Source organism: Carcharhinus amblyrhynchos, unplaced genomic scaffold, assembly GCF_965287045.1.
Source record: "Carcharhinus amblyrhynchos unplaced genomic scaffold, sCarAmb.v2.hapA chromosome_122, whole genome shotgun sequence".
In the NCBI taxonomy this organism is placed as follows: Eukaryota; Metazoa; Chordata; class Chondrichthyes; order Carcharhiniformes; family Carcharhinidae; genus Carcharhinus; species Carcharhinus amblyrhynchos.
The window spans coordinates 219,056-243,404 of record NW_027649862.1 but is presented as its reverse complement, the minus strand read 5'-3'; the positions used below and the strand labels follow the sequence as shown (position 1 = coordinate 243,404).

The 24,349-nt window shown below is 50.8% G+C and overlaps 2 protein-coding genes across 3 annotated transcripts in view; one reads left to right on the top strand and one right to left on the bottom strand.

Annotated features, from left to right (window-relative positions):
- The window catches only part of ash1l (ash1 (absent, small, or homeotic)-like (Drosophila)), a 245,067-nt gene that overhangs the window by 46,896 nt on the left and 173,822 nt on the right, over positions 1-24,349 (bottom strand). For both annotated transcript variants that reach the window (XM_080183023.1, XM_080183024.1), the window contains exons 9-15: positions 22,611-22,719; positions 19,866-20,072; positions 16,178-16,324; positions 13,357-13,465; positions 12,168-12,329; positions 10,777-10,871; positions 6,989-7,146 (exon numbers count right to left, since the gene is read on the bottom strand). In XM_080183023.1, coding sequence (XP_080039149.1) covers positions 6,989-7,146; positions 10,777-10,871; positions 12,168-12,329; positions 13,357-13,465; positions 16,178-16,324; positions 19,866-20,072; positions 22,611-22,719 — 987 coding nt within the window. The remainder of the gene's footprint in view (positions 1-6,988; positions 7,147-10,776; positions 10,872-12,167; positions 12,330-13,356; positions 13,466-16,177; positions 16,325-19,865; positions 20,073-22,610; positions 22,720-24,349) is intronic.
- ints3 (integrator complex subunit 3) overlaps positions 1-24,349 on the top strand; it is a 254,467-nt gene that overhangs the window by 206,931 nt on the left and 23,187 nt on the right. The gene's annotated exons all lie outside the window — the stretch shown is intronic.

Genomic DNA, 24,349 nt, shown 5'->3' with positions numbered 1-24,349 from the left:
ACCCTGTCCCTGTCCCGAAGGAAGTGTCTGCACCAGCTCCCTACACCCCTGTCCCTGTCCCGAAGGAAGTGTATGAACCAGCTCCCTACACCCCTGTCCCTGTCCCGAAGGAAGTGTCTGAACCAGCTCCCTACACCCCTGTCCCTGTCCCGAAGGAAGTGTCTGAACCAGCTCCCTACACCCTGTCCCTGTCCCGAAGGAAGTGTATGAACCAGCTCCCTACACCCTGTCCCTGTCCCGAAGGAAGTGTCTGAACCAGTTCCCTACACCCCTGTCCCGAAGGAAGTGTCTGAACCAGCTCCCTACACCCCTGTCCCTGTCCCGAATGAAGTGTCTGAACCAGTTCCCTACACCCCTGTCCCGAAGGAAGTGTCTGAACCAGCTCCCTACACCCTGTCCCTGTCCCGAAGGAAGTGTATGAACCAGCTCCCTACACCCTGTCCCTGTCCCGAAGGAAGTGTCTGAACCAGTTCCCTACACCCCTGTCCCGAAGGAAGTGTCTGAACCAGCTCCCTACACCCCTGTCCCTGTCCCGAATGAAGTGTCTGAACCAGTTCCCTACACCCCTGTCCCGAAGGAAGTGTCTGAACCAGCTCCCTACACCCCTGTCCCTGTCCCGAAGGAAGTGTCTGAACCAGTTCCCTACACCCCTGTCCCTGTCCCGAAGGAAGTGTCTGAACCAGCTCCCTACACCCCTGTCCCTGTCCCGAAGGAAGTGTCTGAACCAGTTCCCTACACCCCTGTCCCTGTCCCGAAGGAAGTGTCTGAACCAGCTCCCTACACCCTGTCCCTGTCCCGAAGGAAGTGTCTGAACCAGCTCCCTACACCCCTGTCCCGAAGGAAGTGTCTGAACCAGTTCCCTACACCCCTGTCCCTGTCCCGAAGGAAGTGTCTGAACCAGCTCCCTACACCCTTGTCCCTGTCCCGAAGGAAGTGTCTGAACCAGCTCCCTACACCCCTGTCCCTGTCCCGAAGGAAGTGTCTGAACCAGCTCCCTACACCCTGTCCCTGTCCCGAAGGAAGTGTCTGAACCAGCTCCCTACACCCCTGTCCCTGTCCCGAAGGAAGTGTCTGAACCAGCTCCCTACACCCTTGTCCCTGTCCCGAAGGAAGTGTCTGAACCAGCTCCCTACACCCCTGTCCCTGTCCCGAAGGAAGTGTCTGAACCAGCTCCCTACACCCTTGTCCCTGTCCCGAAGGAAGTGTCTGAACCAGCTCCCTACACCCCTGTCCCTGTCCCGAAGGAAGTGTCTGAACCAGTTCCCTACACCCCTGTCCCTGTCCTGAAGGAAGTGTCTGAACCAGCCCCCTACACCCCGGTCCCTGTCCCGAAGGAAGTGTCTGAACCAGTTCCCTACACCCCTGTCCCTGTCCCGAAGGAAGTGTCTGAACCAGCTCCCTACACCCTGTCCCTGTCCCGAGGGAAGTGTCTGAACCAGCTCCCTACACCCCTGTCCCTGTCCCGAAGGAAGTGTCTAAACCAGCTCCCTACACCCCTGTCCCTGTCCCGAAGGAAGTGTCTGAACCAGTTCCCTACACCCTGTCCCTGTCCCGAGGGAAGTGTCTGAACCAGCTCCCTACACCCCTGTCCCTGTCCCGAAGGAAGTGTCTGAACCAGCTCCCTACACCCCTGTCCCTGTCCCGAAGGAAGTGTCTGAACCAGCTCCCTACACCCCTGTCCCGAGGGAAGTGTCTGAACCAGCTCCCTACACCCCTGTCCCGAAGGAAGTGTCTGAACCAGTTCCCTACACCCTGTCCCTGTCCCGAAGGAAGTGTCTGAACCAGCTCCCTACACCCCTGTCCCTGTCCCGAAGGAAGTGTCTGAACCAGCTCCCTACACCCTGTCCCTGCCCCGAAGGAAGTGTCTGAACCAGCTCCCTACACCCCTGTCCCTGTCCCGAAGGAAGTGTCTGAACCAGCTCCCTACACCCCTGTCCCTGTCCCGAATGAAGTGTCTGAACCAGCTCCCTACACCCCTGTCCCTGTCCCGAAGGAAGTGTCTGAACCAGCTCCCTACACCCCTGTCCCGAAGGAAGTGTCTGAACCAGCTCCCTACACCCCTGTCCCTGTCCCGAAGGAAGTGTCTGAACCAGCTCCCTACACCCTGTCCCTGTCCCGAATGAAGTGTCTGAACCAGCTCCCTACACCCTGTCCCTGTCCCGAAGGAAGTGTATGAACCAGCTCCCTACACCCCTGTCCCTGTCCCGAAGGAAGTGTCTGAACCAGCTCCCTACACCCCTGTCCCTGTCCCGAAGGAAGTGTCTGAACCAGCTCCCTACACCCCTGTCCCTGTCCCGAAGGAAGTGTCTGAACCAGCTCCCTACACCCCTGTCCCGAAGGAAGTGTCTGAACCAGCTCCCTACACCCCTGTCCCTGTCCCGAAGGAAGTGTCTGAACCAGCTCCCTACACCCTGTCCCTGTCCCGAATGAAGTGTCTGAACCAGCTCCCTACACCCTGTCCCTGTCCCGAAGGAAGTGTCTGAACCAGCTCCCTACACCCTGTCCCTGTCCCGAATGAAGTGTCTGAACCAGCTCCCTACACCCCTGTCCCTGTCCCGAAGGAAGTGTCTGAACCAGCTCCCTACACCCTGTCCCTGTCCCGAAGGAAGTGTCTGAACCAGCTCCCTACACCCCTGTCCCTGTCCCAAAGGAAGTGTCTGAACCAGCTCCCTACACCCTGTCCCTGTCCCGAAGGAAGTGTCTGAACCAGCTCCCTACACCCCTGTCCCTGTCCCGAAGGAAGTGTCTGAACCAGCTCCCTACACCCTGTCCCTGTCCCGAAGGAAGTGTCTGAACCAGCTCCCTACACCCTGTCCCTGTCTCGAAGGAAGTGTCTGAACCAGCTCCCTACACCCCTGTCCCGAAGGAAGTGTCTGAACCAGCTCCCTACACCCCTGTCCCTGTCCTGAAGGAAGCGTCTGAACCAGCTCCCTACACCCCTGTCTCGAAGGAAGTGTCTGAACCAGTTCCCTACACCCCTGTCCCTGTCCCGAAGGAAGTGTCTGAACCAGCTCCCTACACCCCTGTCCCGAAGGAAGTGTCTGAACCAGCTCCCTACACCCCTGTCCCTGTCCCGAAGGAAGTGTCTGAACCAGCTCCCTACACCCCTGTCCCGAAGGAAGTGTCTGAACCAGCTCCCTACACCCCTGTCCCTGTCTCGAAGGAAGTGTCTGAACCAGCTCCCTACACCCTGTCCCTGTCCCGAAGGAAGTGTCTGAACCAGCTCCCTACACCCCTGTCCCTGTCCCGAAGGAAGTGTCTGAACCAGCTCCCTACACCCCTGTCCCGAAGGAAGTGTCTGAACCAGCTCCCTACACCCCTGTCCCTGTCCCGAAGGAAGTGTCTGAACCAGCTCCCTACACCCCTGTCCCTGTCCTGAAGGAAGTGTCTGAACCAGCTCCCTACACCCCTGTCCCTGTCCCGAGGGAAGTGTCTGAACCAGCTCCCTACACCCCTGTCCCTGTCCCAAAGGAAGTGTCTGAACCAGCTCCCTACACCCCTGTCCCTGTCCCGAAGGAAGTGTCTGAACCAGCTCCCTACACCCCTGTCCCTGTCCCGAAGGAAGTGTCTGAACCAGCTCCCTACACCCCTGTCCCTGTCCCGAAGGAAGTGTCTGAACCAGCTCCCTACACCCCTGTCCAGAAGGAAGTGTCTGAACCAGCTCCCTACACCCTGTCCCTGTCCCGAAGGAAGTGTCTGAACCAGCTCCCTACACCCTGTCCCTGTCCCGAAGGAAGTGTCTGAACCAGCTCCCTACACCCCTGTCCCTGTCCCGAAGGAAGTGTCTGAACCAGCTCCCTACACCCCTGTCCCGAAGGAAGTGTCTGAACCAGCTCCCTGCACCCTTCTCCCTGACCCGAAGGAAGTTTCTACACCAAGTCTCCTCTCCATAAAACTATGAAATGTATTGCCCCATGAGATGTGACCGCATCTCCTCAATCTCTTACGGATTGTCTTCTTCTCTGGAAAAGATTGCTGCTTCTCACATTTGACCTGCTAAAGGGTGCAATGTAAAAATACTGAACAAAAGAGCATTCAATAATTCTTCATAGAATCATGGACTCCCAACAGTGCAGAAGGAGGCCATTCCACCCATTGAGTCTGCACTGACCACAATCCCACCCAGGCCTTATCCCCGCAACCCCACATACTTACCCTGCTAATCCCTCTAACCGACACATCTTTGGACATTAAGGGGAATTTAGCATGGCTAATTCATCCTAACCTGCACATCTTTAGACACAAGGGGCAATTTAGCATGGCCAATCCATCTAACCTACACATCTTTGGATTGTGGGAGGAAACTGGAACCCCAGTTTGTGTGCGAACTCCACACAGACAGTGACCCAAGCCAGGAATCGAATCTGTGTCCCTTGCGCTGAGAGGTAGCAGTGCTCACCCACTGCGCTACTATTCACAGCACATTTTTACGTATATGGAAAGAGGCAGACATTTCTAGCTGGGCAGGTGGTGAAATTACAGCGAAATGAATATCCGCAGCGTAGTGGGACGATGAGCCTCGCTCCTGCCTGCTTGGTCTATCACAGCAACCTCACTGCCTTTTCATGGGTAATTAATACCAATGTCCCTTTCCACCAGAACTCCAATCCTTGGGGACACTGTGCTCCTGTGAAGCTGCACCAGGCGTAGGAAGCATTCTGCTTTAATCAAATCACTTCACGTTTGATTATCACAGTCATTACCCAGGGCCCACAGCACCCCCCTCTCCCTCACTTACATGTGGCATGGTGGCACAGTGGTTAGTACTGCTGCCTCACAGCACCAGGCGCCCGGGTTCGATTCCCGGCTTGGGTCACTGTCTGTGCGGAGTCTGCATGTTCTCCCCGTGTCTGCATGGGTTTCCTCTGGGTGCTCTGGTTCCCTCCCACAGTCCAAAGATGTGTGGGTTAGGTGGATTGGCCATGCTAAATTGCCCCTCAGTGTCCAAAGGTGTGTGGGTTCGGTGGATTGGCCATGCTAAATTGCCCCTCAGTGTCCAAAGATGTGCAGGTTAGGTGGATTGGCCATGCTAAATTGTCCCTTAGTGTCCAAACATGTGTAGGTTAGGTGGATTGGCCATGCTAAATTGTCCCTTAGTGTCCAAAGATGTGTGGGTTAGGTGGATTGGCCATGCTAAATTGTCCCTTAGTGTCCAAAGATGTGCAGGTTAGGTGGATTGGCCACGCTAAATTGCCCCTTAGTGTCCAAACATGTGTAGGTTAGGTGGATTGGCCATGCTAAATTGCCCCTTAATGTCCAAAGATGTGCAGGTTAGGTGGACTGGGCATGCTAAATTGCCCCTCAGTGTCCAAAGATGTGTGGGTTAGGTGGATTGGCCATGCTAAATTGTCCCTTAGTGTCCAAAGATGTGTGGGTTAGGTGGATTGGCCATGCTAAATTGCCCCTCAGTGTCCAAAGATGTGCAGGTTAGGTGGATTGGCCATGCTAAATTGTCCCTTAGTGTCCAAAGATGTGTGGGTTAGGTGGATTGGCCATGCTAAATTGCCCCTTAGTGTCGGAGGACTAGCGAAGTCAACATGTTGGGTTACAGAGCTAGGGCCTGTGTGGATTCAATGATCCAGCCTCTCCTATAAATCACTCCTTCCGCTATCATCCTTGTAATTCTTTTTTGCTGCCTTTCCAGTTTAGTAACATCCTTGCTATAGCAGAAATATATGCGCACACTCAGAGGACAATGCATTCAGCAAGGCACGGGAGACAATGGGCCTCAGAATAAACATTCAGAAATCCGCAGATTGCATCAGTACACTCCACATCAGCCAAAACTTGCCTGACTAACTGACAACTCATCTCAGAACTGCAACTTCACCCTATATTGCTTTCACTTTCAAAATAAAAAAATTCCTCTCAAATTAAACTCCGGAACCTGGCCTTCTGAGGCTGTGTTTAATTTAAGTCTCATTATTTACTAACCACCCACATCAAGTCTCTAAGGGAAGCTGCACTATAGCATCCCCACTGTGCTCCACAGAGAGGGCAAGGGGATCCATTCATACTATGCTGTCACACAGCTTACTCTCAGCAACCTATTGCACGTACACCCACACATAAACACAAACGTACATACAGACAGACACACGAACGTACAGATACACACATGTGCACATGACATATGTACACACATTTACTGAGATAGACAATTTTGATGAACGACCTTTCACCCCCGTAGCTGAGGGACAAAGCCAACCCCTGGCTGATGGGAGTGAGCTTCAGCAGCTAGGATTGAAGGGAGTCTTACCGTGCTTTACCTAATCAGAATGGAACTTGGGAACCAAGAGGACAAAGTGGCAAAGCACTAGAAGTGCTCGAAAGTTGTGGGGATTGATTCCCAGTTTGGGTTACTGTCTGTGTGGAGTTTGCACATTCTCCCTGTGTGTGTGGGTTTCCTCCAGGTGCTGCGGTCTGAAAGATGTGCAGGTTTGGGTGCATTGACCATGCTAAATTGACCCTAGTGTCACGGGGATTAGCAGGGTAAGTATGTGGGGTTCCAGGAATAGGGCCTGGGTGGTATTGTGATCAATGCACATGTGATGGGCCGGATGGCCTCCTTCCGCCCTGTAGTGATTCTTTGACCCCACACACACACTCCCCTGTCCCTCCACCCAGTATCAGCATCACATGCACTCCAGACAGAGTATCTAAACTGTCGTAATGACCCTCCTCCCTTCTTGGGAGCCCCAGTTTGGGATTGCGTAGCCAGTCCCACCAGCAGCCTGATTTAGGTCCTTTCTAAATTCACTGGTACTCTAGCTGAAGGAGTGTCGCCCCAGTCGTCACAGCTAAGTGCTGGATCTTCGCGTGAGCCCCGTGGGTGAAGAGTCAGTGCCTGCTCACACAAACCAGAACCAACTCCTTCACTCAATGCAAGAACACCAAACAAAAACCGTGCATAGACCCATCACTGAGGAAGTCTCTCCCTCTCTTGGTGCCCCCCTCCTCACCAAGAAAACTCATTCTCTCTCTGTACCAGATTTGATGTTGCCATCATCTCGGCAAATGCCGTTCCAGCGGGTGTAGAGCGAGACAGACTGGCTGTTGTCATTCTCCTGCTTGGCCTCCTCCTGTTTCTGCCGCATCTTCTCCCAGTTCCGGACAAGGAACACGTGGTGTTTCAGCACAAAATTCCTATTGAGATGGAAATAATCAAGACAGGAGCTTAAAGTTTATTTATTAGCGTCACAAATCATTAACACACTGCAATGAAGTTATTGTGAAAACCCCCTAGTCGCCACACTCTGGCGCTTGTTCGGGTACACTGAGGGAGAATTTAGCACGGCCAATGCATCCTAACCAGCACGTCTTTTGGAGCGTGGGTGAAAACCCATGCAGATACGGGGAGAATGTGCAGACTTCGCACAGACAGTGACCAAAGCTGGGAATTGAATCCAGGTCCATGGCGCTGTGAGGCAGCAATGCTAACCCACTGTGTCAATTTGTTGGATACAATTCCAGAAGTGAACGTGGTTGGTCTTGGAATGGTGCACAGGATTAACTTTTTATCATTTCACTTAGTATTTTGTGTACTTTGATAAAGTGTCACCTCAAGGCTGGAAGCCTTTGGGTATCGAATACCTTATCAGACTGCTTCCCTAAAAGGGGTGATGGATTTCTCACAGTATTACCCATACAGTCATTCTGCCTTGGCTACTCCTAACGCAGCCTCGCAGTTCTCTCTCCGTGCTGGGTATCTCATCCAGGACTCAACCAGCAAGGGCCTGGCCTAACCAGAGGACCACGCGGCCTCAACACTATGGTGTCAAACTCGGAGTGATCTGAAAGTCAACATTCCCTGTTGCCTTAAACACCCAACCTCCACTCCACCCAGAATCCTTACAGCATGGAAGGAGGCCATTTGGCTCATTGAGCCCACACAGACAGCAACCCGCCCTATTTCCGTAATCCCACATATTTACCCGATACTAAACGGCAATTTAGCATGGCCAATCCACCTAACCTGCACATCTTTGGACACTTAGGGGCAATTTCGCATGAAAATACCTCCTGAAAGAGCAGTGGTGTCTAATGCAGTAGCAAGGATGTTCATGGGAATGACAAACAATAAAAGAGACGACTCTCCCTGTGGATCTGAGACAGTAAGAAGTCTCACAAAGCCAGGTTCAAGTCCAACAGGTTTATTTAGTAGCACAAGCTTTCAGAGTCTCAATCTCCTTCTTCACTCACCTGAAAAAGGAGCTTGACTGCTGGACTTTAACCTGGTGTTGAGAGACTTCTTATTGTGCTTACCCCAGTCTAATGCCGGCATCTCTACATCAGGATCTAAGACAGAGCAGGAAGCAGCTAATCAGCTGGGGTTGGGGGGCAGGGTGGTGGTGGTGGTGGTGGTGGTGGTGGGGGGGGGGGGGGGGGGGGAGAAAGGAGGGGGAGAGAGAGAGAGAGAGAGAGAGATGGAGGTGATGGAGCTGGGGGTGGGGGTGTTTGAGCTGGTGGGATTGTGAGGGTGGGGGTGCTTGGTGCTGGAGGGGAGTGGAGGGGCTTGGAACTGGTGGTGCAGCCCATTAACCAGTGAGTGTACTGGGCTGAGCCGTGTGTATGGAAACAGTCAAGGGCTACGCAGCAGAGGGGCAAGATGGCCCTGTGCTGGAAGACAGCCGGTATCCGCAGGATTACCCAGCGAGCAGCTTCCAGGGAGCTGTGAAAAGCAAGCACTGGCGGGGGTGGGGGTGGGGAAGTGAAATGATTACTTTGCCCTTTGGGGTTACCTGAATGGCACGGCTGTGAGCCAAGTTAAAACAGAAATTGTGCTCCAACACGCAGGAGACAATGTGATGTGTGAATGGCAGGACACTCACAGATGGGTCAATCTTTCAGCTGGGCTTCAGATGAAATCTGTGTGAAATCTCAGCTGGTTACAGATGCCAATGGACGTGCTGTGGGTATTCACCACAGTTCATTCTGACTAAAAACCCTGACTGACAGCAGCCTGTACATCAGGATGAACCAATCAACGCCATCTCTTATGTACGAGGGAGGATATTGTTGAATTGTGAGCTGTGTTGGCACCTCATACAGAGGCCGATGGGAGGGAGGGAGGGCTATGAATGTCAGCATTCCTCATCACCGCAGTGAATGACAACATCAGAATAACTCCAGCTCCCAGCTCCAGTCCAACGCACAGTGTGAAATAACCAAGGGCACGCTGGCACTCTGTCAATGCTGCTCCTCAGTCACTTGGCAGTGTGCCCGTGTGGTGTGGCTAGACTTGATTGCTCAATTTCCCCTCGCGCAAGGAGAGCTTCCTGCTGCCACTTAGAGCTGGATAATCTCGAATTGGGGGGTGGGGTGGGGAAGGGGTTCAGGCATTTGTCTGTAATCCTGGGCCAGTGAAACGATACAGAGACAACAATACTGTCGCCCAGTGGGGCACTGGATCCTATCATCAGTAACTGTCATTGTCAGCTCTGCAGGATAAGGCAATGAAAGGGGAAGCACAGTAATTATCTACAAGGTGTCAAGAATTCATGTTGGGGGGGCCTGTGTGTGCAAGTAGGAGCGAGAGCATGTGTGTGCCAGGCACGGGATCCCTTGAGAGGGGCAAGAGAGCATGAGTGAGAGTGCGACGGTGAGAGCGCGCGCGCGGGCAAGACTATGACTGAGTGAGCGAGATGTATGGGTCAACCTTTAACCATATATAGCATGGGAAAACACATTGTAGGAAAGGTACAAAAGGGAACCGAATCTATCAGTGAGAGGAGCAATTTGCAGGGCTCTGTGACTAGGGAAAGGGAATGGGATTAACTGATAACTCGGGTTGGAGGGATAGCACGGGATTGATGGGCCAACTGGCCCTTTCCTGGGCTGCATGCCACCCACTGCACCTCGCTACAAAACATTTAACACCTGGAGGACAGGTTTGACAACACCTCGAACAGAAACCTGGCACTGTAAGGTGATCTCGATCAGAGACCAGGCTCTCTCCCCAGTGGAACAGTTGCTCAGTAGCTGGGGAGCTGGATTCTCACACAGTGGGGGTGTCTGGGGGAGGGGGGCTTTTTTTAAAAAAAACTTGCTGCATAAGCAATTTTTGTAGCACTGCTGTACATGCTGTAGAAGCCTTTCACCTTGCACACTGCCAGGACTGAAGCAAGAATGGCACGGTGGTTAGCGCTACTGCCTCTCAGCACCAGGGACCCAGGTTCGATTTCCAGCTCGGCTCACTCTCTTTGAGGAGTTTGCACATTCTTCCCATGTCCACATGGGTTTCCTCCAGGTGCTCCAGTTTCCTCCCACAGTCCGAAGATGTGTGGGTTAGGTGGATTGGCTATGCTAAATTGTCCCTTAGTGTCAGAGGGACTAGCTAGGGTAAATGTATGGGGTTATGGGGATAGGGCCTGGGTGGGATTGTGGTCGGTGCAGCCTCGATGGGCCACCTTCTGCATGATAGGGATTCTATGAATACCAAATTTCAAGGGCAGCAACAATTTATACAGGCTGGAAGTCCACTTGGGTAACTCAAGGGGTTGCCATGGAGAACGCACCAGGGAACGATTCTCAGAGTCAACCTGCCAACCAGTATTATCATACAGTATAAGTTGTTGCTCTCTTTGAAATTTTGCATTTGTCCTGATGAGTACAAGATGAAAAACTTAAACAGCACGTTTCTTTAACACCAATTCTCCCATTCTGTGCTACTGAGTGACTTATTTGAGATCGACAATATGAAGGAGGCGCTCCCCGGAAACCGGCTGGGTTCTACACTCAGCTGTGTGGCTTTCGGAGGCGGGAAGTGATTCTTACCTCTCCCGGTTGGACATGGGCTTCATCTGGTGTGGCTGGCTCAGCTTGGCGGGGTTGTTGAGGTTTTCGCTTGGTTCCTCTGTCACGTGCCCTCTCTGTGAGCAAACACAACAGGAATGGCTGAGGCACTTCCAGGAGCACACATTATTGACACAGGCACATTCCAACCGCAGATATGCGCATTGGAGATAAAAGAACTGTGCGGCTCTCCTGGGATTGTCCGGAGTAAAGACACTAACCTGGGTAAGGCGAGATGGCGCATTCCAGGCACTTACCACCTTCTGTACAAAAAAAGTAAGAAGGTTCGCAACACCAGGTTAAAACCCTTCTTCAGAAGGGTTTTAAACTTCAGAAGGAGCAACGCTCTGAAAGCTTGGGCTACCAAATAAACCTGTTGGATTTTAACCTGATGTTGCGAAACTTCTTACTGTACCCACCCTAGTCCAATGCCGGCATCTCCCTTTCACATCTCCCTTAAACTTTCCCCCTTTTGCCTTAAACCTATGCCCCCCAGTAATTGATATTTTTCCCCTGGGAAACAGACTCCGACAATCCATTCTCTCTGTGCCTCTCATAATTTTGTAAACTTCTATCTGGTCGCTCCTCAACCTCTGATGTTCAAGCGAAAACAAACCAAGCTTGTCCAATCTCTCCTCGTGGCTAATACCCTCCAAACCGGGCAATGTCCTGCTAAACCTTTCCCTCTCCAAAGTCTCCATATTTTTATAAAGTTTATTTAATAGTGTTACAAGTAGGCTTACATTAACACTGCTATGAAATCACTGTAACTGGCACCTGTTCAGGTACACTGAGGGAGAATTTAGCATGGCCAATGCACCCTAACCAGCACATCTTTCAGACTGTGGGAGGAAACCGGAGCACCCAGAGGAAACCCACGCTGACACAGGGAGAACGTGCAGATTCCACACACACAGTGATCCAAGCCAGGAATCGAACCCAGATCCCTGGCACTGCGAGGCAGCAGCACTAACCACTGTCTAGTATGGTGATCAGAACTGTACACGATATTCCACATGTGGACTAACTAAAGTTCTGTACAGCTGCAACATGACTTGCCAATTTTTACATTCTATACACTGAGCGGTGAAGGCAAGTTGGCATACGCCTTCTTGGCCACTCCTTGAACATTTAGGTTTACTTCACTGTCCAGTTACACAATATCTAACTTCAATGTGACTACAAACACAGGAACCATGATTCTCATTGTAAGAAGTCTCACAACGCCAGGTTAACACCAGATGTCAGTCCAACGCTGACATCTCCACACCATGATTCTCAGCAGCTACGGAGAAGAGCACTCAGTGTGGAGAGACGAGGTCTCTGATTGATGTGCCCGTCCCTCAGCCACAAGGCACTGCCAGGACACTCACCCGTTTCTTTAACCTGTGCTTGGATTTCCTCTTTTCCTTCAACCTGCCTGGCTTCTTCTGTCCATTAGCCTGCTGGCCGGTCTTGTTCAGCAACCCGTTCATCCTCTGGCTGCGACCCCCAATGATGCCCCGGCACTTCTCCGCTCCACATTTACAAAGTTGCTGGAACACACAAAACAGCGCAGGCAAACATGGTAAAGCTCGCCATGTACCTGTGCCCAGGTCACTTCACTCTTTAAATAGCCTGCCTGCCATATTTCTGTTAGTGCCCTTCAGACCAGCTGGTAAATTCCAGGGATTTGATTCAAGGCTTTCCCCCAGCACCGCTTGGTTCAAGAATTCCAAGGCTCTCTCTGATAAAGTCCAGAGTGTGTCTGGAAAAGCTGATAAGTAAACTGCTGATATGCTGTTCCATCACTGTGGTTTTATTTCTGTTCTACTGTCAACAAACCATATCCATTGTAAGCGGGGCTTTATCATATGACTTCACTCATTCAGAATAAATTCCGAATGCAAAACCACTTCCAGGGCAAACAACTCACACTGTCCCCATCAAACACTCCCAGGACAGGTACAACACAGGGTTAGATACAGAGTAAAGCTCCCTCTACACTGTCCCCATCAAACACTCCCAGGACAGGGTTAGATACAGAGTAAAGCTCCCTCTACACTGTCCCCCCATCAAACACTCCCAGGACAGGTACAACACGGGGTTAGATACAGAGTAAAGCTCCCTCTACACTGTCCCCATCAAACACTCCCAGGACAGGTACAACACGGGGTTAGATACAGAGTAAAGCTCCCTCTATACTGTCCCCCCATCAAACACTCCCAGGACAGGTACAACACAGGGTTAGATACAGAGTAAAGCTCCCTCTACACTGTCCCCATCAAACACTCCCAGGACAGGTACAGCACGGGGTTAGATACAGAGTAAAGCTCTCTCTACACTGTCCCCCATCAAACACTCCCAGGACAGGGACAGCATGGGGTTAGATACAGAGTAAAGCTCTCTCTACACTGTCCCCATCAAACACTCCCAAGACAGGTAGAGCACGGGGTTAGATACACAAATTGTTGCTTTATCATGCAGTAGATCAGGTTTTTGACTATGTTACACACACAGATATGTGGTACTGTAGGGTGGAGATGTTATAATTGCTGTTGTTGTCCAGATTCTCCACATTACCTGCTTTTCCAGGTTGAATGCGTGGAAGTTGTAGTCATACGTCAGCTCAGTCCCGGCGTTCACATCTTTCAAAGCAAACAGTCCAATCCTGTAAACCCCATTCACTGACCTACAGCAGACGCGGAGAGAGGGGAACGTGAAATAGAACCAGAGAAAAGTCACTGCACAGAATTCCCTTCCCAATGGCATGGTGGGTCAACCCACAGCACGTGGTCTGCAGCAATTCAAGAATAGCAGCTCACCACCACCTTCTCAAGGGGCAACTACGGATGGGTAATAAATGCTGGCCTAGCCAGCAACACCCATATCCCATAAATGAATAAACAAAAGGCCATTTGGCCCATCCTGTCCATGTCCGCTCGAGGACACCCAGGTGTCCTTTCTAATCCCACCTTCCTCCATCCAGCCCATAGCCCTGTAGCTTACAGCACTTAAGGTGCAGATCCACATAGGTTTTAGAAGAGTTTACGGTTTCTGCCTCCACTACCAACTCAAATGTAGTTTGGCCATGAAGGTTTGTGTAGTTTACCTCTGTGGCTACACAACTACAATCTGTAGCTGTTTCATCAATCAGCGCTGAGCTAGCAGATACTAAAATGGGGTCTTGGTGTCCCCCAGGTTAGAGAGGTACACAAGATGATGAGGGTCATGGACAGGGTGACTAGGGAGCAGCTGTTCTCCTTAGTTGAACGGTCAGTTCCGAGGGGACACCAGGGGTAGGAAGTTTAAGGGGAATTTGAGGAAAAGCTTTTTTACCCAGAGGGTGGTGAGGGTCTGGAACACACTGCCTGGGAGGATGGTGGATGCCTCACGTCCTTTAACAAGTTCCTGGATGAGTGCTTGGCATATTGTAACATTCAGGGCTCTGGGCCAAGTGCTGATGAGTAGGATTAGGTGGGCAGGTCAAGGCATTTCATGTGTCGATGGGCCGACGGGCCTCTTCTGCACTGTAGTATTCTGTGAAAATCACTAAAGGTTCCTGTTCCTCATGACTATCCTGTCCCTTGGTGCAAATACTGTCAGTTGTGACACCCCCTGTAGCTGAACTGTCTGCTGAGATCAGACATACTCAGAGCAATGCTCTTTTGCCATTCTACATTGAGAGCTGGGGCTGCAACTTCTGTGGAATCAGGGTTGGATTGCCACTTCCCGGACCCGCTTACCTGGGCCATATTCCTTCCAAGTCTGTCTCGCCTGACCCTTTGACTCAGGCCGGGAAGATCCAGGCACTGTGGTGGTCACCACAGCCCAGCATCGCTGCCCAGCAGAGTTGGATTGAAGGAGAGCGCACCGCCTTTTTCACAGCATTAGCCACTGTAAACCAGGTATGTTTAAAGGTTCCACTGAGATGGACAGGCCAGGAAGAAGACCAGTCTCTGAGCTAAATGAATACAATTTAGCGTGGGGAATGTGGAAAAGGGCTTCTGGAGTCACATGTAGGCCAGACTGGGGTAAGGGCGGCAGATTTCCTTCCCTAAAGGGAACCAGATGGGTTTTTCCGACAATGGGTCATCAGTAGATTCTTAATTCCAGATGTTTTTTATTGAATTCAAATTCCACCATCTGCTGTGGTGGGATTCAAACCCGGCTCCCCCAGAACATTAGCTGAGTTTCTGGATTAATAGTCTAGTGATAATACCACTGGGCCATCATCTGCCCTTTACCAGATTAGCTAACCATGCTTGCAGGTAAAAATGCAGAGAGTGATTTTAACCAAATGATGCTACTTGTAAACCCAGCATGCAACACGTTCGCTGTATATACCTTCCTCCTGTAAACTCAGCACACAACACGTTCGCTGTATATACCTTCCTCCTGTAAACTCAGCACACAACACGTTCGCTGTATATACCTTCCTCCTGTAAACTCAGCACACAACTCGTTCGCTGTATATACCTTCCTCCTGTAAACTCAGCACACAACACATTCGCTGTATATACCTTCCTCCTGTAAACTCAGCACACAACTCGTTCGCTGTATATACCTTCCTCCTGTAAACTCAGCACACAACACGTTCACTGTATATACCTTCCTCCTGTAAACTCAGCACACAACACGTTCGCTGTATATACCTTCCTCTTGTAAACTCAGCACACAACACGTTCGCTGTATATACCTTCCTCCTGTAAACTCAGCACACAACACGTTCGCTGTATATACTTTCCTCGTGTACACTCAGCAAATAACACGTTCACTGTATATACCTTCGTGTACACTGAGCACACAACATATTCACTGTATATACCTTCCTCATGTAAATTCAACACGCAACACATGCACTGTATATACCTTCATGTACACTCAGCACATAACACGTTCACTGTATATACCTTCCTCCTGTAAACTCAGCACACAGCACGTTCGCTGTGTATACCTTCCTCATGTAAATTCAGCATATAACACGTTCACTGTATATACCTTCCTCGTGTACATTCAGCACACAACACATTCACTGTATATACTTTCCACGTGTACACTCAGCAAATAACACGTTCACTGTATATGCCTTCACGTACACTGAGCACACAACATATTCACTTTATATACCTTCCTCGTGTACTCAGCACACAACACGTTCAGTGTGTATACTTTCCTCGTGTATACTCAGCACATAACATGTTCACTGCATATACTTTCCTTGTGTACACTCAGCACATAACACGTTCACTGTATATACTTTCGTGTACACTAAGCACACAACACATTCGCTGTACACACCTTCCTCGTATACACTCAGCACACAACACGTTCGCTGTATATACCTTCCTTGTGTACACTCAGCACACAACACGTTCACTGTATACAGGTTTCACCTTCTTACCATTTCTGCATTTCACAGTTAGGATTGCAGCTGTGGTTGATAAAGCGAGCTTCGTTCCCCATGCGGTAACTGTCGATCACCATCCCACTGTCCAGGTTCAGGCAGTAGTGATCGTTATGGTTCTGATACTGCTCTATCATGCGATTCCTGGAAGGGAACAGAGCTAATGTTACACACAGTGGCAGCTCAGCACTCTCATCTGGAATCACAGGGTCGAAAATCTATTCGAGCTCACAGTCAGCCTGTTCAGGTGAAATATTAAACACCTTGGAACACACGGAGGAAGACCTGAAAACAGCCCCCCCACCCAGCATCCAGACCACTACAGCTGTTAATACAGTTGCTGCTTGCAGGATCATACTGTACACGTACTGGCTGCAGCTAAGGTGTTTGGAAAATAACACTGCTGGTTCGGCAGCAATCTGCGACCTCCTGAGGATGTGAAAGGCGCGACTGGAATCAGAGCTTTTCCTTTCAATTTCCAAGCATTAAAGGAGCCATATGGTAAAATCAGGAACTCAGTGATTTATGTCAATATTATATTAAACCAAACCAGGCACAGAAGGGTCCAACTGCTGATAAAAGGGAGTAGCATAGATTGGTATTTAATGGTCAGCACAGGCCTGTTGGGCCAAAGGGCCTGTTTTGGTGATGCGTGATTCGGAAACCTTTCAGTTTCTTCCCATCTCCCTAATAATGGGGTGGAGCGGCAGCACAGTGGTTAGCACTGCTGCCTCACAGCGCCAGGGACCCAGGTTCAAATCCCGGCTTTGGTCTGTGTGGAGTTTGCACATTCTCCTCGTGTCTGCGTGGGTTTCCTCCCACAGTCTGAAAGACGTGCTGGTTAGGGTGCACTGGCCATGCTAAATTCTCCCTTAGTGTACTCGAAACAGTGCTGAAGTGTGGCAACTAGGGGATTTTCACAGTAACATCATTGCAGTGTTAACGTAAGGCGACTTGTGACACTAATAAAGAAACATAAAATAAAAGCACCCATATTGGGAAGGCAGTATCGAGTAGTGAGATGTGGCAGAGATTCCTGCCTCATGGCATTGACAAATTCTCCCCCTGATGTGAAACAGATACAAGGCAGTGCCGTAACAACCTTAGGCTCACAAGTGGCAAATAACGTTTGTGCCACGCAGGTGTCATTGTTAACCGTCTCCAACCACAGGGAATATAACCATCGCAGCATGATGTTCAACGGCACTCCTTCCATGGAATCCACCCCCACTATCAACATCCTGGGGGTTACCATTGACCATCACTGAATCCCCCCCACTATCAACATCCTGGGGGTTACCATTCACCATCACTGAATTCCCTCCCCACTATCAACATCCTGGGGGTTACCATTGACCATCAATGAATTCCCTCCCCACTATCAACATCCTGGGGGTTACCATTGACCATCATTGAATTCCCTCCCCACTATCAACATCCTGGGGGTTACCATTGACCATCATTGAATTCCCTCCCCACTATCAACATCCTGGGGGTTACCATTGACCATCATTGAATTCCCTCCCCACTATCAACATCCTGGGGGTTACCATTGACCATCAATGAATTCCCTCCCCATTATCAACATCCTGGGGGTTACCATTGACCAGAAACTGAATCCCCCCCACTCCCACTATCAACATCCTGGGGGTTACCATTGACCAGAAACTGAATCCCCCCCACTCCCACTATCAACATCCTGGGGGTTAACATTGACCAGAAACTGAATCCCCCCCACCCCCCCCACTATCAACATCCTGGGGGTTAACACTGACCATCACTGAAACCCCCCCACCCCCACTATCAACATCCTGGGGGTTATCATTGACCAGAAACTGAACTGGACCCAGCCATATAAATTCTATGGCTACCAGAGCAGGTCAGAGGCTGGGAATTCTGCAGAGAGTAACTCACCTCCTGACTCCCCAAAGCCTATCCACCATCTACAAGGACACAAGTCAGGAGAGTGATGGAATACTCCCCACTTGCCTGGATGGGTGCAGCTCCAAAAACACTTCAGAAGCTTGACACCATCCAGGACAAAGCGGCCCCGCTTGATTGACATGCTAACCACAAACCACCGACGCTCAGTGACAATACTGAGACCTGTCTACAAAATGCACCGCAGGAACACACCAAGACTCTTTCAACAGCACCTTCCAAACCCATGACCACTACGATTGAGCAGGATAAGGACACATGGGGAACACCACCACCTGCAAGTTCCCTCTCTGAGCCACTCACCATCCTGACTTGGAAATATATCGGGTGATCCCTCAGTGTTGCTGGGTCAAAACCCTGGGACTCCCTCCCTAACAGCAGTGTATCTACCCCACACGGGGACTGCAGGGGGTTCAGGCCGGCGGCTCACCACCACCTTCTCAAGGGGCAATAAATGAAGGGTCAGGCCAGTGATGCTCAGAATGAATCTTCTGAAAAGCTAGATAACTGCTTTCACAGACTGTGTGTAAACAGGAATCCTCCCCTTTAACTGGCAGGGGACAGCCTGTGCAGACACAAGATTGGAGACAAGCAGGCGTCTGAATCACTCAAGAGGCAACATTAATGGGCCAAATATTCCTTCTGTATTCCTCACTTGCCCTTGCCAAATGGACGATAAATAAGATTGTCTGATGCTCACATTGATCTGCAGCCCATACAGTGAATATTAACTATATCAGCCAGGGTGTTGCCTGGTATGGAGGGCATTGGCTACGAGGAGAGGTTGGAGAAATTTGGTTTGTTCTCACTGGAACGATGAAGTCTACAAGATTATGAGGGACATGGACAGAGTGGATAGTCAGAAACTTTTCCCCCAGGGTGGAAGAGTCAATTACCAGGGGGCACAGGTTTAAGGTGCAAGGGGCAATGTTTAAAAGAGATGTATGAGGCAAGTTTTTTTTAAGCAGAGGACGGTGGACACCTGGAATTCGCTGCCGGGGGAGGTAGTGGAAGCAGATACGATAGTGAGTTTTCAGGGGCGTCTGGACAAATCCATAAATGGGACGGGAATAGAGGGATATGGTCTCCGGAAGGGTAGGGGGTTTTAGTTCAGTCAGGCAGCATGGTCAGTGCAAGCTTGGAGGGCTGAAGGGCCTGTTCCTGGGCTGTTATTTTCTTTGTTTTTATTCTGCTTTGCAGCCAATCTAAGCACTGTGACATACTCCTAGATGGTGGCAGCAGAGCGGCACAGTGGGTTAGCACTGCTGCCTCTCAGCATTAGGGACCTGGGTTCAATTCCCAGCAGCACGATGACACAGTAGGTTAGCACAGCTGCCTCCCAGCATCAGGGACCTGGGTTCGATTCCCAGCTTGGGTCATTGTCTGCGTGGGTTTCCTCTGGGTGCTCTAGTTTCCTCCCACAGTCTGAAAGACATGCTGGTTACGGTGCATCGGCCGTACTAAATTCTCCCTCAGTGTGCCCAAACAGGCGCCGGAATGTGGTGACTAGGGGATTTTCACAATAACTTCACTGCAGTGTTAATGTAAGCCTCCTCTTGACATTAATAAATTATAAAACTTTAGACTGTCCCACTATAAGTAGAGATTCATTACTATCTAACTCCTGGCATTACATCACATTCCTGTTCACCACTCAGCACTTACTGTGGGGAGCTAACGGACAGGATTTGTTGGGAAAGGGACTCCGGATTCTGTGCACGCTGATGAGGGAAGGCCCGTGTACCTGAACTCTTGTTCGCTGACCACTTCCCCCAGATACTCGATGATGAACTGCCCGGCCTTCAGGGTTTCCTTGGTGCGGATTCCCCAGCCTTTGCCCTCCGCACGGAAGCGCTCCAGACACTGCACCCACTCGTGCCTCTGGATCCGCTGGTTGCAGCAATGCTCATCACAGGGACATGTGCTCGGAGCGCACTCAGCAAAAATCATCCTGCAAGAATCAAAAAATGGGCCGTCAGCACCACTTTCCACATCACCATTTGGAGAGAATTCCAGAAATAATTCAGTACTGTGTGGCTGGTATCAATTGCAGCAACTGAAAAACAGCTGACAAAGACAAGACTGGACTTTCATGGAAAGCTGGATATATGCAGCAGCCTGGTCAGGGTCTGCACAGAGGAAAGATGTGTGGAAATCTTCGATAAGACCCTCCCCACAGCAGAACTCCAGATGCTGCTGTACAATTCCAGCATTCACAATGTTGTTCCCACGGAAGGGAACATATTCTCCAACGCCACACACAGCAATGGGTGGAGAGGTACTGTGATACCAGGCGGACACATAACTGCTTCTGAAGGAGGCTACAGGCTTTATGTCAAATATAACATTCAGGTGACTCAGGCCTTTTTCACAATGGAAGGGCAGCCATGAAAATGGTGGGAGACAATTTACTGAGAGAGCTTTACTCTGTATCTAACCCCATGCTGTACCTGTCCTGGGAGTGTTTGATGGGGGGACAGTGCAGAGGGAGCTTTACTCTGTATCTAACCCCGTGCTATACCTGTCCTGGGAGTGTTTGATGGGGGACAGTGTAGAGGGAGCTTTACTCTGTATCTAACCCCATGCTGTACCTGTCCTGGGAGTGTTTGATAGGGGGGCAGTGCAGAGTGAGCTTTACTCTGTATCTAACCCCGTGCTGTACCTGTCCTGGGAGTGTCTGATAGGGGATCAGTGTAGAGGGAGCTTTACTCTGTATCTAACCCCGTGCTGTACCTGTCCTGGGAGTGTTTGATGGGGGGGACAGTGTAGAGGGAGCTTTACTCTGTATCTAACCCTGTTGCTGTACCTGTCCTGGGAGTGTTTGGCTGCAACGAAGAGTGTTGCCTTTCCCCGGAATGACATCCCTGACCTTGATAATCAAAGGAAACGCTGAGCAGTTGTGTCGCTGTTCCACAAGTTGGAATGGAAGGCAGGCCCAGGACCTATCAGCAGCTCTGACGGATGGAGATTGGAGGGCTGGCTATGCATCTGTTTCAGTTTTGGGAGCACAGAACATGCGGCACACTGGGCTTCCTGCTTTATTACAACTCAAATCTTCCGAATATAATTAATAATAAAAAAAACACACCAGTGCACAGCTTTTGGGCAAACAGCCAAGAGCTGTTAATGAGTTTGCATCAAATAGCTAAAATGCGCATCAACATAGCAGAGCAAGGAGCCAAGTAGTGAAATCAGCCTGGCCGGCAGCCACACTGCCAGTTACCAGGGGCATGCCTTCCTCTCCCATCACAATGCTGCTGCTCAGGTCCAGCTTCTCAGAGCGCATGGTGACACCCCAGGGTCTCGGGGGGAACAGAGCCATGGGAATCAGATTCGCTCCGACGCCCAATTCCTTTCCCCTCCATCCCACCCGCAAAGCAGCACACATCTGCTGGCTATTTAACTGCAGGAGACTGCACAGAAACACTCCATCCGGCTGTTGGTTGATGCGGGTACAACCGGACGGTGCAGGGAAAACAGGAATCCTGGCCACATTCCTTCACAACCAAGCAGCACTGAGGTTGTCTGCAGTCCCCGCACTGTTTGTGATTGAATTATAGAATCCCTAGAGTGCAGAAGGAGGTGGCCATTTGGTCCATCAAGTCTGCATCAATGACAATCCCACCCAGGCCCTGTTTCCATTACCCCACACATTTACCCTGCTAAGTCTCCCTGATATGGGCTAATTTAGCACGGCCAATCCCCCTAACCTGCACATCTTTGGACACTAAGGGACAGTTTAGCATAGCCAATCCACTTAACCTGCACATATTTGGAGTGTGGGAGGAAACCACAGCACCTGGAGGAAACCCACGTAGACACGGGGTAGAATGTGTAAACCCCACAACGACAAGTGGACCTCAGGCCGGAAGTGAACTGGTTTCCTTCCACAGTCCGAAAGACGCGCTGGTTAGGGTGCATTGGCTGTACTAAATTCTCCCTCAGTGTACCCAAACAGGCGACGAGGGGATTTTCACAGTAACTTCATTGCAGAGTTAATATAAGTCTAATTGTGACACTAATACATAAACTGAACTATCTGCCCCACCTGTGGCAGAGACGGTAGGTCGCACATTGGATGCTCGGTTGCCTATGAACTCACTTTCAGTGTGGACACCCTTAGCTCAGAGGGAGTGCCTCAGGTGACAGGGGCCACAGTTCTCTAGTCCCACCCGTGACTGGGATCCTCCAGTAGTGTTAGCAGGACGTAGGAGGATCCAGGCCATCAACCGGAACTGGCTTTCAATCAACACACACCAGCAGATATGCAAATCCACTCAATTTAATCATGCTGACTCTCCGTCTCCTGCTCCTGCTCCCAAGGTTAAGTTATTGCAGGTCACACGGCAGCTGCCACTGCCTCTCTGCCCAATCTGTCTGGGCTGTGCCACAAAACACTGACACCACAGTAGCAATCGCAACATGTCTCAAGGTTAATAGCGAGCGAGACAGGGCCATAATTTGGAGGCTAATACACATACTTGCCTACCTGTTCAGACAATCTTCCAAGCAGCTCTTCTCAGCAGGATCCACAGGCCTCTTACAGTTGCATGTTGTGGGTTCACATCCGGAAAGAGGCTTCACATCAACAAACACATCTGTGAAGAGGATAATGTACCTCACGGTTACACAAAAGGCCCCCACTTTGTCACGCTCATTCTAAACATGTTTTAAACCTGCCTTCCAGACCGTTTTCCTAACTTTAAGGGGAATATGATGGGGGGGGAAGGATTAATGTTTTGTTTGACACTGCCCGCTGTGTGGAGGAATCGGCGAGTTCAGTGCCAGGCTGAAGCTGCGAGCACAGGCAGTTCCTCTGGAGCGGATCTGCTCCAGGAAACAGTGCTGGCAGCTGGGGTCTGGACCATCTGCTGCACCGATGCACCGCCTGGGGTAGCCAGCTTCAGACAATCATCAGTCCCCACTCGCTCTACACCAGGAGACGAGTGGGCGTACGATTTCAAATGTGGCATCTCTCAAAGTGCCTTGTGGCGCTTGGTTTCGAATCTTGCTGCAGATGGCCCACATTCTGGCTTATTTCACATCTGGATGTCCATTTATCACAACCTTGGGAAGTCTTCCCGATTTCTCACCCAGTTCCCGCAATAAAATCGGTGCATTTAACCTTCCCCACACACACACCCAGAGCTCTAACCCAGTTTCCCCCGATACAATCTGCAGATGAACCCCACACGCACACCCCAAGTTCTAACCCAGTTCCCCCAATACAATCGGCAGATTAGCCCCACACACACTCATGTTATTCTGGAAGGCGGCGGCGGTGGTGGCGGCGGCGGCGGTGGTGGCGGCGGCGGTGGTGGTGGTGGGGGGGGGGGGGGGGGGGGTGGGGGGGGGGGTTTCCCCAGCCATTCTGGTTTTCAGCTGGCTGACGGTGAGGAGGTGACAGCTGAAACTGCACCAGTCAACAAGCTGCTGACACAGATATTCACACCAACAGGTGCTGCTGCCTTGCCTGACTGCTGCCAACTGATAACACCTTTGCTGCCACTTGCTGGAGATGCTGACCCTGCCTGGCCTCCGTAGTTGTGGACTGTTCTGGGTGGCTAGTCTGAAAGTGGGAGAGCAGTGCATGCATGTAGTGGGGGCATGAGGGGTGGGGGATACGAAGAGGACAGACAACACCCTGGGCTCATCCTGTTCTCGCCCAAAGCCACGTGTGGAACTTGTAGCAAGGCATGGCATCTGTAACACTGTTTAGCAGCAGGAACCCCAGGAGATTCTTCCTCTCCTGAACCCAGAGCCCACAGGAGCAGATGGCACAGTACCAAGAGCACACTTGTAAAGTCATAGGTATTTACAGCATGGAAACAGGCCCTTCGGCCCAACTTGGCCATGCTGCCTTTTTTTTAAAACCTCTAAGCTCGTCCCAATTGCCCACATTTGGCCCATATCCCTCCACACCCATCTTACCCAAGTAACTGTCTAAACCTTTTTAAAAGACAAAATTGTACCCACCTCTATGACTATCTCTGGCAGCTCATTCCAGGCACTCACCACCCTCTGTGTGAAAAAAATTGCCCCTCTGGACCCTTTTGTATCTCTTCCCTCTCACCTTAAAGCTGTGCCCTCTAGTTTTACACTTCTCTACCTTTAGGAAAAGATGTTGATCTGTGCCCGTCATTATTTTATAGACCTCTATAAGGTCACCCCTCAGCCTCCTACGCTCCAGAGATAAAAGTCCCAGTCTATCCAGCCTCTCCTTATAAC